The sequence below is a fragment of the Mesoplodon mirus genome (genome assembly GCF_964341445.2).
Source record: "Mesoplodon mirus genome assembly, chromosome: 14".
NCBI lineage: Eukaryota > Metazoa > Chordata > Mammalia > Artiodactyla > Ziphiidae > Mesoplodon > Mesoplodon mirus.
This window is the reverse complement of record NC_138990.1, coordinates 70,627,016-70,641,250: the sequence shown is the minus strand read 5'-3', so window position 1 is coordinate 70,641,250 and position 14,235 is coordinate 70,627,016. Positions and strand designations below refer to the sequence as shown.

The 14,235-nt window shown below is 38.4% G+C and overlaps 1 protein-coding gene across 12 annotated transcripts in view; it reads left to right on the top strand.

Moving 5' to 3' along the window:
* Positions 1-14,235, top strand: part of MTIF2 (mitochondrial translational initiation factor 2) — a 43,679-nt gene that overhangs the window by 11,687 nt on the left and 17,757 nt on the right. For 2 of the 12 annotated variants that reach the window (XM_082642115.1, XM_082642113.1), the window contains 5 exons: positions 2,482-2,538; positions 5,457-5,546; positions 6,933-7,158; positions 7,529-7,640; positions 13,905-14,076. In XM_082642115.1, the coding sequence (XP_082498241.1) occupies positions 6,940-7,158; positions 7,529-7,640; positions 13,905-14,076 (503 nt within the window). In that variant the 5' untranslated portion in view covers positions 2,482-2,538; positions 5,457-5,546; positions 6,933-6,939. The other 10 variants (XM_082642112.1, XM_082642108.1, XM_082642109.1 and 7 more) reach the window with 9 other exon arrangements.

The following is a 14,235-nucleotide window of genomic DNA, read 5'->3' as shown; positions in this document are numbered from 1 at the left end:
GAACTTAACATTTTCAACCATGACAACAACAAAAAGGTAAATATGTTAGGTGATGGATGGGTTAATTAACTCAGTGGGGGGAAATTGTTTCACAGTGTGTTTATATATCAAATTGTACACTGTATCACATTGTACACTTTTAAATATCTTACAATTTTGTCAATTATACCTCAGTAAAGCTGGGGAAAATGGAAACAAAAGACTTTATATTAAAAAGTTTTTGTAAGAGATGTAATCATGTATGAAGAAATCAGTGAAGCATAATTTGATGAGACTCAAGAGGAAACCCAAGAAATGCTTTGTGTAATTTGAATGCCACTGGTAAAGAGATAACTATCTCATTGCTGATGAAAATCCAATGCACAGATCTTTAATCAGTATTGATATAGAGGTTACTGGAGATGAATGCCATGTTTTCCACTAGAAATATACAGAATTGTTACTCTTATTGTTTTCCATAAAGAGAATTGTTGCTTTAATAGAAGCTTCAATACTAATAGAAACACAAAGATTTACCATATATCATGTAGTAAAGATTGATATCAAATTTAAGTTAAAAAATGCTTATTTTCATATGTTCAAAAGGTAAAATCTCAAAGATGGATGGGACCCTAAAGATCTTTTTTTTTTTCCCCTAAAGGTCTTTAATTCAATTTCTTCAGTTATGGTAGCAGTTGAGAAACAGTCTTGGAATCAGACAGACTTGAATTTAGGTCCATCTCACCGATCACTAAGGGTGTGACTGGGACAAGTTACTTAACTTCTCCAGTGATAGTGCAAATCCCTCTGGTTTGTTAAAATTGATGTTCAAAAATAAGACATTCAATCTTGCAGGCTTGAATCAGATGATAATGATAAAGCATTAAGAACAATGCTTCATCCTTAGTACGTCAAATGAAAGATAGCTATTATTATTACTATTATTAAGGTACAGTGATCTTCCACGAAGCCACACATTTAAAATAAATTGACCTCACTGGGCTTCCCTGGTGGTGCAGTGGTTGAGAGTCCGCCTGCCGATGCAGGGGACGTGGGTTGGTGCCCCGGTTCGGGAAGATCCCACATGCCGCGGAGCGGCTGGGCCCGTGAGCCATGGCCGCTGAGCCTGCGCGTCCGGAGCCTGTGCTCCGCAACGGGAGAGGCCACAACAGTGAGAGGCCCGCGTACTGCATAAAAAAAATAAAAATAAATAAATAAATAAATTGACCTTACTAAAATTTGACCTCTAGATAACAAATTTTTCAAATCAGAGTCAAGGAAAACTGAATTGTCAATTGGCCTCAGATCTGCTAATGTGCCAAGAACTGCTGTATAACATATTAAATACAACAAAATATTTATGTGACTGGTACATAAGTGGCAGTGAAAATAATAGTTATGATCGTAACTATTACTGATAATTTTAGATTGCCATGATTCAGGTTCTCAAGTCTCTTCTAGTTTTAAAATTCCTGGTACCATTCCTCTAGCAATTTATATTGCAGGGTGTTTTACTTTATTTTGTGAAGCCAACAAATGACAGTTGAGACAAAAAACAAAACAGATTTAAACCTTGTAATTTTGTTCTGCTTTACTGCAGCCCTGATCAGCTTCTCTTTGGAAGATACCTAATTCTTGTATTGTTCCTTGTGATTTCCTCCTCCTAGAATAAGCCCAGAGACATGACTGTAGTTCCTTCTAGTACTGTCAGGCCAGTGTGTGCTGGGCTGCAACTCATACCCTATCCCTCTTGCAAGAAGGCAAGAACTATAATTAGTCTAATTATCACCAAGAACTATAATTAGTCTGGATATTGAAGTGACCTAGCCCCTTAAAAAGGAGCTTTCTGCCAAGATCTTGAAAGGCAAGAAAAAGGTTGGGAGAGGGAACAAGTTGAAAGTCAGAACTGACAAGAGTTCAAACCATTTTGTAGATAGGAAAGGGATAGCCACAATACAGCTCCTTTTTCTCTTCCTTCCTTCCCTCCTTCCCTCCCTCCCTCCCTCCTTTCTTTCTCTTTCTTTTCTTTCTTTCTTTCCTTTTCTTTCTTCCCTTCCTTCTTTTTTTCCCACTGTTCTTTGGTTTCAAGTTTGCTCATTGAGTTTGTGTTTTAGACCTATCATTTAATACTTCTGAGACATATTTCTCACCAAGGAGATGGCAGTATGAAACATTATTTGTGGTTAAGTTGGCTCCACCTGTCTCTGAACTTACTATGTTCCATAATTAATATGATCAGATTAGAAGGCCAACAAAGGACATAAGGTGAAGTGGGAATAGGAGCCCTTCTTCATCCCTCCCCTTCCGCAAGTTTTCAGTCCTAAAGCCATCAGGGGCAAGGGCAAGGCAGGCCATCCACAGATGTAGGGCAGGAGTGGGGGGCTCCAGTGGCCCTGTATTGCTGTAAATTTAGATTACAGAATAGTTGCAAAGATATTGGAGAGAGTTTCCAAATGCCCTTTACCCAGGTTCCCCTAATGTTAACATTTTACATCCAATCAGGGTGAAGATGTCCACTTCAAGGGGTGAACTGGCCTTGGGAGTCCAAGCTGGAGAGAGGTAAGGAGGGCATGAGTGCAGGAGATGGGGTGGTGGCCAGATTGGAGATTGGTTTCACACAGGGGAATTGCTTAAATAAGGAAATATAAGGCTGATGCGAGTCAGGTTTCTCACTGCCAGAAAAGGAAGTTACATACATATAAAGGGAAAAGCCTAGTTTGAACCCTGTGGTGTTAGATTGGACTTCACGATATCAGCGGGAACACATGGTTTTCAATGTATGTAGATGGAAATGTGTGCACACATGTGTATAATATTCCCCAGCTTTGACCAATGGGAGGGCTTGAGAGCATCAAAACCCCAGTAACAATGAACATACCTGACACCCTGAGCCTAGATTATAAGTACCATTCTTCACTGAAAGGAAATAGGGCTTCCATTTTTAGGAATTTATTCTAGAGAAAGGATTGGACTGGCATGCAAAAGTGTATGCCCCAAAATATTCACTGCAATATTATGTTAGATACTGGACACAGCATATATGTCCATCTATATGGGTATGTCACTTATAAACAATGGAATCTTTCAAAATCATTTAAAAGAATGATATGGATCTATGTTCATCAGCGTGGAAGATTTCCGGTATATATTGTTGCAGAGATAAGCAGCATTTATAGCATGAATCTCATTTACATAAAATTGTATGTATACATGTATTTATACAGAGATAAATGGAATGATGTGTACACACACACAGACGCACAAAGTGGTTACTTCCAGAGAGGTGGGATCTAGGATTTGACTCACTTTCTTTAGTAAAAAAATAAATCTTAATTTGCAAAGTAGCGGAGAGTTCCCAAATGTCCTTCACTCGGTTTCCTCTAATGTTAACATGTTATATTAACTATGATATGTTTGTGAAAATTCAGAAATTAACACTGGGGTATTACAAGTAACTAAACTACAGATTTTATTCGGATTTCACCAGTTTTTCCACTAGTGTGCTTTTCTGTTCCCGGATTCTATACAGGATCCCACACTGCATTCAGTCATCACATTTCTGTCTGATCTGTGATAGCTTCTTAGTCTTTTCTTGCTTTTCATGACCTTGACAGCTTTGAAGAGTTCTGCTCAGATATTTTGTAGAATGCTCTTTAATTTGGGTTTGTCTGATGTTTTCCCCATGATTAGAGTAGGGTTGTGGGTTTTGGGGACGAATATTAGAGATGAAATGTCCTCATCGCATCATTTCTGGGGGTACATGTTATCAACATGACATTGCTGGTGATGTTTACCGTGATCAGTTGGTTAAGGTGGTGTCTGCCAATTTTCTCCATTATGAAGGTACTATTTTTCCCTTTCCATATTCTGTTCTTTGGAAGCAAGTCACTAAGTCCAGTCCACACTCAAGGCGGGCAGGGGGGTGGTGGTTAAGCTTTACCTCCTAGTAGAAGTTATACACATATATTATGTGGAATTTTTCTGTAAGGAGGACTTGTCCCTTCTCCCCCATTTATTTGTTATAATCTAATACTGTGTTATTTTGTTGCTCAAATGTTTCCAGCTTTGGCCCTCCCTCCCTCCCTTCCTCCCTCCCTCCACTTTCTATGTTTTAGTGTATTGCTTTAATTTTCCACATTAGTATGTATTTTCTTCATGATTAGAAACATATTGGTTATTTTCAGTTTAATATTGGGGAAAAAAGGTATGACGGTTACTTTGATGTTCAATTCAATCAATTTCTGCTTCTCAACTACTTGGCAAGGCAGAGAGAGCAAAGAACACTTTCTTGCAGAAACTGGCACTTCAGTGAGTGTGAAAGGCAAGTAAAATGATAGCAGTTGAAGTGCACTTCAATAGTTTTCAAGGGTGTGAGTGTTTAGGTTCATTAAAAAGATTTTCAGGAGAGAGGTTTCCATTCAGTCATTCAACAACACTGATTACACATCTTTGCGGTGGCACTGGGGAGACAAACATAAAAAAGGGGAGGGGCATGAGTTAGGTGGCCAGACTATGGGGGGGGGGAGGCACAGAGAGTTTACATAACGTCTCCAAGTCTACACAAGTGGGGATGAGCTGGGATTGGAACCCACTCTAGCTTTATTACTTCAAATGCCACCCACACGAGGTGACTTTTGAAAAAGAAAGCGCTCCTCGCGCAGTACTAACTGGGTCTATCGCCACGTTCCCTTGCATTTTTCCCTTTTTGTTAGTATGTCTTTTAAGGACTTACCATTTCTCCCACATTTCCCCGTTTAACTTTCCCTTGAGTTATACACATCGAGGCCGCTCACAGCCCCAGAGTAGCAGTAATTTACTTCCTAGAAAGAGAAGGGTTCCGCAGAAACGATCATCAACACGCTGCTGACACGCAACCCGGGTACACCCCCCGACTGTACCAGCGGCAACAAGGCTGTTCCGAAATCGGACTTCTGAATTCCGGGTAGAACCGCTTCCGGCGGCACCGGCAGCCCTGGGGGACCATTTTTGAGACGGACTAGCCGACTGACAGTCCTCTTGGGTCCGGAAGGTGATCTTTACCCTGCGTCAGAATTCCGGCGCCCTGGACCCTACGTAAGGAGCTAAGTGAGTGGGGTCTCTTAGCCGGGTCGTCCCGGTTGGCGTGTATTGTTTGGCCTAAAGTGTTAGCGGCACTGATGACAAACATTGCGCATTCAGGAAGCTTTCCATTATGCACTTAATCCATGCGTGATTGTTACTTTCGTTATAACGAAAGCGTTATCCAACCAGAAGCGGCCGGCTGCTTGCTCTCCCCGCGCGCCGCGGCAGGTGTCCTCCACCCCCCGACCTCCCCTGTGCCCAAGGCTTTTTGGGCTCGGGTTCCAGGCGAAGCCACCCTAGATCCGACATTCTACAGTGACTTCTTTTTACCTTTCAGATAACTCCCAAGGCTTCCAGCTGTTTCATTCAGATGTTTTCACCAGCGCAACTACATTATTTCCAACATCCTTTTTCAGGTTCCATGATAAGAATATACTAACGGCGAAGGAACACCGAATTGGGAGTCAGAAAGCCTGGGTTCTAGTCCTGACTGTCATTAACTAGCGGTATGACATTGGAGAAGGCTTTTTGACCTCTCTGGACTCCATTTTCCTTTTCTTTAAAATGAGGGGCTTGGAATAAGTAGCAAGTAAGGTTCCTTCCAGTTTTGGTATTTGGTTTATTGACCCCCAATGTGTTTTTCGAATCCCTGTGTCAGTGAAATAGCTGTGCTTTGATTAATCTCTGTGTAGGACCTTTCTCCCCATTATATTAATGTGTCCTTGTTAAATCTGTTTTTAGACTCATTAAAAGAATTTTTCCCCCTAAGGAATTCTGTGCTTCCTGAGCACTCTTTACTTCTTAGTTCAGGGAAATGTACCTAAATAATCTTTTTAAATGTGCCATTCTTGAGGTGTTTAAGAATCATTATATTGGAACATTTTAAAGACAGTGAACCCCAAAGGAAGGGACTCTTGCTTATTAAACTTTGAATCAACAACCTCAAATGCAGTGCTTGGAAGATGGTGCTCATGAAATATCTGCTGAGGAGAAAACTAGTACTTATGTTATTTTAGTTGCTCCTTCCCTTAAACACTGAAAAGCAAAGCTGTAGAAATGCAGTGTTGTGATCAGAAGAAATAGAAGACTCAAGGAGGAAAAGACTATACTACTGAGTTCTGAGCTATACTGTTGAGGTCTGTTGTGGTTTTCTCTCAGTAAACTCTTCTTTTGTCCCAAGAGTAATATTCAAAAGGCGTTATTCAATAGGTATTTATTGGCATTATTCATTAGATATTTAGTGGGTGCCTTCTTCCCACTCTAAAGCATCTTTTTTGGGGGGATTGGGAAGAGGGGAAAATGTTAGGGTTGAAAGACAGTTCCAAGTAGAGGGACCATATGCAAAGTTTCAAAGATTAGAAGACAGCCGTCGGAGATTACAGGTGAGACAGAATAACAAAACTTTGGGAGATAAGAGTGAGGGAACTATAAGAGTGTAAGAGATGGAGTGAGAGATTAACAGAAGGCAGATAATGAGTCCTTGTATAGCATGTTTTGAAGTTGTACATTAAACTAGGGATAATCTCCCCCCATCCTCCTAAAGAATGTTTGGCAAAGAGTTGATGAGTTCAAATTTGCATTTAAAAAAAATGACTCTAGTTGTGATTTGGTTAGTTGATGTTTCAGGAGTGAAAAAAGAACCCTTATAAGTTTGTTATTGTATTTCAGTGTTATTATGGTAGGAACATTAACAGTAGTTCTAGTTAATATCTAGAGAGTACTTAGTACGGAATTCCATCTCTCTGGACTGTGAGCTCTTTCAGGGCGGGAACCCAGTTTTACTCATTGTTGTAACCCTAGCACAGTGTTTTGTGTGTAGTAGATATCCAATTAATATTTGCTAACTTGATTTCAATATTAACCAAAATAGTATTTGAAAACTTCTTTCCTAGGAGAAACATGAACCAGAAGATACTTAAGTTGGAGAACTTGCTACGATTGCACACTATTTGTAGGCAGCTACACAGCCTGTATCAAAGAAGAATGTTGGCACAGTGGAGGCACGTGTTTTCATCTGCTTACCTGGTGTGGACAGGTCAGCTGTACGCCCAGCCCTGGCAGACAGATGCGCTCATCAGGGCCGCTTCATCTCAACATAGGCTTCTGGGGACAAAGAAGGTAGTTCTAGATTTCTCTGAGTTTCTCTATTATTTGGTCTGAGTTGAAAGTGCCTAGAGCCGTGAGTAGAAATCCATTTTGAGTATTTTGTCATTTTTGAAGTCTTTATGCCTTAATGCTACATTCCAGGCAATAAATCTTTGTGAGGAAGGGAGGTTCTAGTTAGTTGTTTAGTAATGTTGATTAATTTGCTTATTTATATCAGTGTATAACAGTGAATTAAGGAATCAGGATTTTAAATTTTAGTCTAAGGTTTAACAATTTATGGGAGTGTTGGTAGAAATAGGAGCCCTGACTGTGGTAGATATTCCAGAATAAATCTCAAAGTTTTTTTCTTCCTTCTTCTTTATGTGTTCTGAATATTTAATAGGAAAAAAAATCGCAGAAATCTCAGTTATCTTCAACAAAATCTAAAAAGGAGGTGGAGGTATGGATTGGAATGACTGTTGAGGAGCTGGCCAGAGCAATGGAAAAAGACATAGGTAAGCCAGATAATTTTATAAGGAAAAATATGGAAATGTGGAATACCTGGTATTTTATTTGCAGTGAGATTAAGGCATTCAAGGATGAAAATTAGACTGGTGGTTTAAAAAGATGTTAAGTAATTCCAATATTTTTCACTTTAGATGACAAATCCGAATTAGTTTCTTGGCTCTTTGCCAAATCTAGTTCTCTAAGATTTTGCTTTTAATAAAAGTGGAAAAGATTTTTTTAATTTGAACTAACCTTTCTTGCTCAGAAATCTTGTGGGCTATTAGAATAAGTCCAAAGAATACTTTTGGACTGAGGGACCATATTTATACACATTTACTTTCCTTTTGTTTCTCTATAATTCTCTAATTGAACTCATTTTGACAATATCTGTAGTGTAGTGCCAGCAGAAAAATATTTATTTTTTAGTAATAGTAATAACTATTAGTTGTAGTAATAACTACAACTTTTTTTTTTCCTTAATAAATTTATTTATTTTGGGCTGCATCGGGTGTTTGTTGCTGCTCGCGGACTTTCTCTAGTTGCGGCGAGCGGCAGCTGCTCTTCATTGCGGTGCGCGGGCTTCTCATTGCGGTCGCTTCTCTTGTTGTGGAGCACGGGTGCTAGGCACACGGGCTTCAGTAGTTGTGGCACATGGGCTCAGAAGTTGTGGCTCATGGGCTCTAGAGCACAGGCTCAGTAGTTGTGGCACATGGGCTTAGTTGCTCTGCAGCATGCGGGATCTTCCCGGACCAGGGATTGAACCCGTGTCCCCTGCATTGGCAGGCGGATTCTTATCCACTGTGCCGCCAGGGAAATCCATAATTGCAACTTTTAATAATACCATTCTTATTAGAAATGTAATAAAAATTGTAATTGGCCCTCTGTATCCATGGGTTCTGCACCTGTGGATTCTACCAACCGTGAATCAGAAATATTAAAAAAAGAAAAAAAAATCCAGAAAGTTCCAGAAAGCAAAACTTGAATTTGTCATGCATCAGTGACTGTTTCTATAACATTACATTGTGTTATTGTAAGTAGTCTAAAGATGATTTAAAATATATGGGTGGATGTGTGTAGGTTATATGCAAATATTGTGCCATTTTATATAAGGGACTTATATATAAAGTCCATGTATTTTGGTATTCAGGGGATGTCCTGGAACCATGCCCCTGAAGATACTGAAGGACTACTGTATTTATTACCACTTTAGGATTGTTGGAACAAAATTTTCATTTCGCTTTCATTATAAACTGACGTTAAAATTTAGTAAACAAGAAATAGCTTATTATTGTAGCAAAATAAAATAACAAGTGAAGCAGACTTTTGGCAAAAAGAATTACTAATAATAACTTACATTTATTGAGCTGTTACTATATACCAATACTTTATATGTATTAACTCATAATTCTCACAGTTCTCTAGAAGCAGGTATGATTATTATCCCCATTTATAGATTGAGAAACCAAGGCATAGAGAGGATAAATAATTGCCCAGGATTTCACAGCTACTATGTGGTGGAGCCAGGATTTTGAACCCAGGGAGTATGGCTCCAGAGCAGTTGCTCTTATTCACAGACCAAATTTTCTCTCAGGAATTGTTATTTTGTAAATCACAGCAGGGCTAGAGTTTTAACGTGTATCCTGCCTGAAAGTGTTATCACTATTTGTGACAGTACATCCTCACAAAGAATAGAAAATTAGGGCCTCCCTGGTGGCGCAGTGGTTGAGAGTCCGCCTGCCGATGCAGGGGATACGGGTTCGTGCCCCGGTCTGGGAGGATCCCATATGCCGCGGAGCGGCTGGGCCCGTGAGCCATGGCCGCTGAGCCTGCGCGTCCGGAGCCTGCGCGTCCGGAGCCTGTGCTCCGCAACGGGAGAGGCCACAACAGTGAGAGGCCCGCGTACAGCAAAAAAAAAAAAAAAAAAAAAAAAAAAAAAAAAAAAAAAGAATAGAAAATTAGCACTCTATCTTGTGTTTTTTTTAAACTTTGCATTGGATTATGTAATCATTTTATAACTAGAAAACTTTAAGAGAACAAATGGACATGGCCATATCATTCAGAATTTTTCCAAGGAAAACTGTATTGATATGATTTTATAAATGATATTGATAACAGACTTGATTTTTAGTACTTTTTATTATTGGCATTTTTCATATATATATGAAAGCAGAAAGAATGGAATGATAAGCATAATGTTTGCATAAGCCAGTGATAACAATTATTAATATATCATTTGATCCATGAGTACTTACATATTGCTAAATGATAATTCTTTTTTTTAAACATTAACACATACACGCATAACCATAATAATTCCTTTGTATCACCAAATAAATAGAATAATTAAAATACAGGTTCAATCCTATGGATCAGTGCTCTAAACCCAAAACTGATTTGCTATGATTTAAATAAAAGTTACCTATTTGAAACTTATTTAATATTATAATCATACCTCTTTTGAATTTAAGATAGTTTTCATATGGTGAATATTTTTAACTGCTATATTAGCAATGTACATACATCCTAACCCCCCTGCCCCGGGTCAGTTAAAATAACTTGATGTGGGAATTCCCTGGCGGCCCAGTGGTTAGGACTCTGCGCTTTCACTGCCAGGGGTGTGGGTTCAATCCCTGGTGGGGGAACTAAGATCCTGCAAGCTGTGCAGTGCAGCCAAAAAAAAAAATTGATGTAATATTTCTGGTTAAAATGCTTTGGGTACTTTTCTACATGTAAATATTTAAGTCTTGGATAAAGATAAAATAATATGTTGATACTATATGCATTTAATGTAGAGGGAAAAAGATTATCCCTATGTATAAGCTACCTCTCAAAAGTTTAGGATAACATATTAGAAAACTATAGTTACTGGATTATTAAGGATTTTTAGCATTATTAGGAACAGAATTGTACTCATTATAATTTTTACGTTTAGAAAGAGTTTTATTGTTCTCTGAGAGCATATCCATATAGGAAATTTATGTTGTAGCATTCTTTTTTTAATTTAATTTTTATTTTATATTAAAGTATAATTGATTTACAATGCTGTGTTAGTTTCAGATGTACAGCATAGTGATTCAGTTATAGATATACATATTCATATATCCATTCTTTTCCCATATAGGTTATTACAGAATATTGAGTAGAGTTTCCTGTGCTATACATTAGGTCCTTTTTGATTATCTATTTTATATATAGTAGTGTGTATATGTTAATCCCATACTCCTAATTTATTTATTTTTTATTTTATTTTATTTTTTAAATTAATTTTTATTGGGGCATAGTTGCTTTGTAATGCTGTGTTAGTTTCTACTGTACAGCAAAATGAATCAGCTATACATATACATATATCCCCTCTTTTTTGGATTTCCTTCCCATTTAGGTCACCACAGTGCCTTAAGTAGATTTCCCTGTGCTATAGAGTATGTTCTCATTAGTTGTCTATTTTATACATAGTATCAATAGTGCCATACTCCTAATTTAAAATGTGTTTTCTTGGGGAAAGATGTGGTAGGGAAATACACAAGAAAGCATTTCTTGGCATTATTATGGAGTAGGATCAGTGAGGTGCTGAGGCTGGCTTGTACCAGTTTGTGAGCCTATTGCTAAATTATAAGGAATTATATGAGCTGGTGTAAACACAACCATTTAAAAAATTAAGTCATAAATGGAGGTAAATAAATACTCGTTAAGATTTTCACTTCTTAATTATTTTACTGCATTTTACTATTAATCTGTGATCTTGAGGTTATTTACATTTATTGTACCTATATGGTGGAAATACTATTTAATAGTGTGCTGCTTCACATCTCTTTTCATCTCTGTGTTCAGTGACTTCACGTTGGCGGCTTGAAGTCAAACGTGGTGGGAGACAGCAGCCCCCAACCTTTTTGGCACCAGGGGCTGGTTTTGTGGAAGACAATTTTTCCACTGACGGGGGGTGAGGTGGGGGGGGGATGATGGTTTCAGGATGATTCAAGTGCATTTATTGTGTACTTTGTTTCTATTATTATTACACTGTAATATATAATGAAATAATTACACAACTCACCATAATGCAGAATCAGTGGGAGCCCTGAGCTTGTTTTCACTTGCCACTCACGGATAGGGTTTTGGTATGAGTCTGCAAGCAATTGGTTTATTATGGTCTCTGTTCAGTCAAACCTCTCTGCTAATGATAAGCTGTATTTGCAGCCGCTCCCCAGTGCTAGCATCACTGCCTCAGCTCCACCTCAGACCATCAGGCATCAGATTCTCATAAGGAGCCTGCAGCCTAGATCCCTTGCATGTGCAGTTTACAATAGGGTTCGTGCTCCTATGAGAATCTAATGCCACCGCTCATCAGACAGGAGGCGGAGCTCAGATGGTAGTGCAAGCATGGGGAGCGGCTGTAAATATAAATGAAGCTTTGCTCACTCACCAGCCGCTCACTTCCTGCTGTGCGGCCCAGTTCCTAACAGGGGGTTGGGCACCCCTGGTGGCGGGTATTTGTACCATGGAAATTGGGAAATGCTATAAATCAGGACTTTTTTTAAGGAGCCTCAGAGTAAACATTTACCAGCACACTACTGAATAGGAAGTTCTTTTAGTGTAATGTTCTGCATGTTTGAAGATGCCTTTCTTTTATATCTGTCTCTCAAAATATATATTTATAGGGTGACTGAAAGTCTGGAAGCATAAAACTAGTTATTTCATTATCATATATTATTCAGTATCACTGATACTTTATTTGTTACCCACAGGAAAATATGACTGGAATTAAAGCACATTAAATAAAATGAAAACAACAGTAATTATTTTTCCTATGTTTTGCAACTTTTTGGACGTCCTAAATAGATAACATAAATAAATAGTGTGTACATGTATTCTGTGATACTGTATGTGTGTGTGTACGTATATTTATGTATATACATATGTAAATATAGTCAATCCTTATTATTTGGGGATTCTGAATTGGCGAATTCCCTAAAATGTATTTGTACCCCCAAAATTGATACTTGAAGTGCTTTTGTAGTCATTCCTGGACATGCACAGAGCGGTGAAAAATTTGAGTTGCCTGACCTGATCACACATTACTAGCTGAGGTTCAAACAAGGCAACACTCTGCCTTCTCTCCTCTCATACTGTAAACAAGTGTCATTTTTGTGGTTTATTTAGTGCCATGTTTTTCTCATTTTTGTGCTTTTTTTGGTGATTTCGCTGTTTAAAATGGCCCCTCAGCATGGTGCTGAAGTGCTGTTTAGTGTTACTAACTACAAGAAGGCTGTAATGTGCCTTACAGAGAAAATACATGTGTTAGATAAGCTTTATTGAGGCATTAGTTGTAGTATAGTGCTGTTGACCATGAGTATAACATTAATGAATCAACACATATATTGAATAAGGTGTCTTTAAACAGAAACACATAAAACAAGATATAGCTGATGAAAATGTTGTGACCAGAGGCTGAAGGAACGTAACCCTGTATTTCCCCTCAGAGCAATGATTCAGTATTTGCTAATTCACTGTTCCCAGTGAGTTTATAGAACATAATTACCTTGAATAATGAGAATCGACATGCAATTTAATGTTTTATTAATCGCTCAGGTAGTTCATAAGGTACATGGTAAATATTCAAATATTTATGAATATGCAGAAATATCAATTAACATAAATGTATCATATTTTATTTTTTTTTTTCCTTTTTTTTTTTTTTTTTTTTTTTTTTGTGGTACGCGGGCCTCTCGCTGTTGTGGCCTCTCCCGTTGCGGAGCACAGGCTCCGGACGCGCAGGCTCAGCGGCCATGGCCCACGGGCCCAGCCGCTCCGCGGCAAGTGGGATCCTCCCGGACCGGGGCACGAACCCGCGTCCCCTGCATCGGCAGGCAGACTCCCAACCACTGCGCCACCAGGGAAGCCCTTTGCTTTTTTTTTGATGTGGACCATTTTTAAAGTCTTTATTGGATTTGTTACAATATTGCTTCTGTTTTATGTTTTGGTTTTTTGGCCTCGAGGCATGTGGGATTTTTAACTCCCCGACCAGGAATCGAACCCACACTCCCTGCATTGGTAGGCAAAGTATTAACCACTGGACCGCCAGGGAAGTCCCTGTATCATATTTTAAAGATTATTCTCTTTTCAACTTTTTTTGTGATTCGTTAACATTAGAGAAACGGATAGCTTATATAGTTATTCCTCTCATTGAGTGTATTGTTTATATAGATGTTTATCAATAGAGGTCACTTTCTGGAGCATTTAATTAATGATCCTAAAAGGTTTTATCTTGTTTCACCCAGATTGTGTATATGAATCTTTATTGAACACTGCTATTGACGTAGATTCACTAGAAGCACACTCACATTTGGATGAAGTCTGGATCAAAGAAGTGATAAAGAAGTCAGGGATGAAGTTAAAATGGAGCAAATTAAAACAGGACAAAGTCAGAGAAAATAAAGATGCTGTAAAAAGGTAAAACTTAACTGTATAAATTGGGGGAAGGAGACCACATTGTTTTATTCACACTTTTTAATGGAAACATTTGCCTTAAAATTTCTTTTGCAATTAAAATGATGTGTGAGTATAGGTTAAACTTTTCTTTGAAGTGCTTAAAGTATCAAAAAGTATATT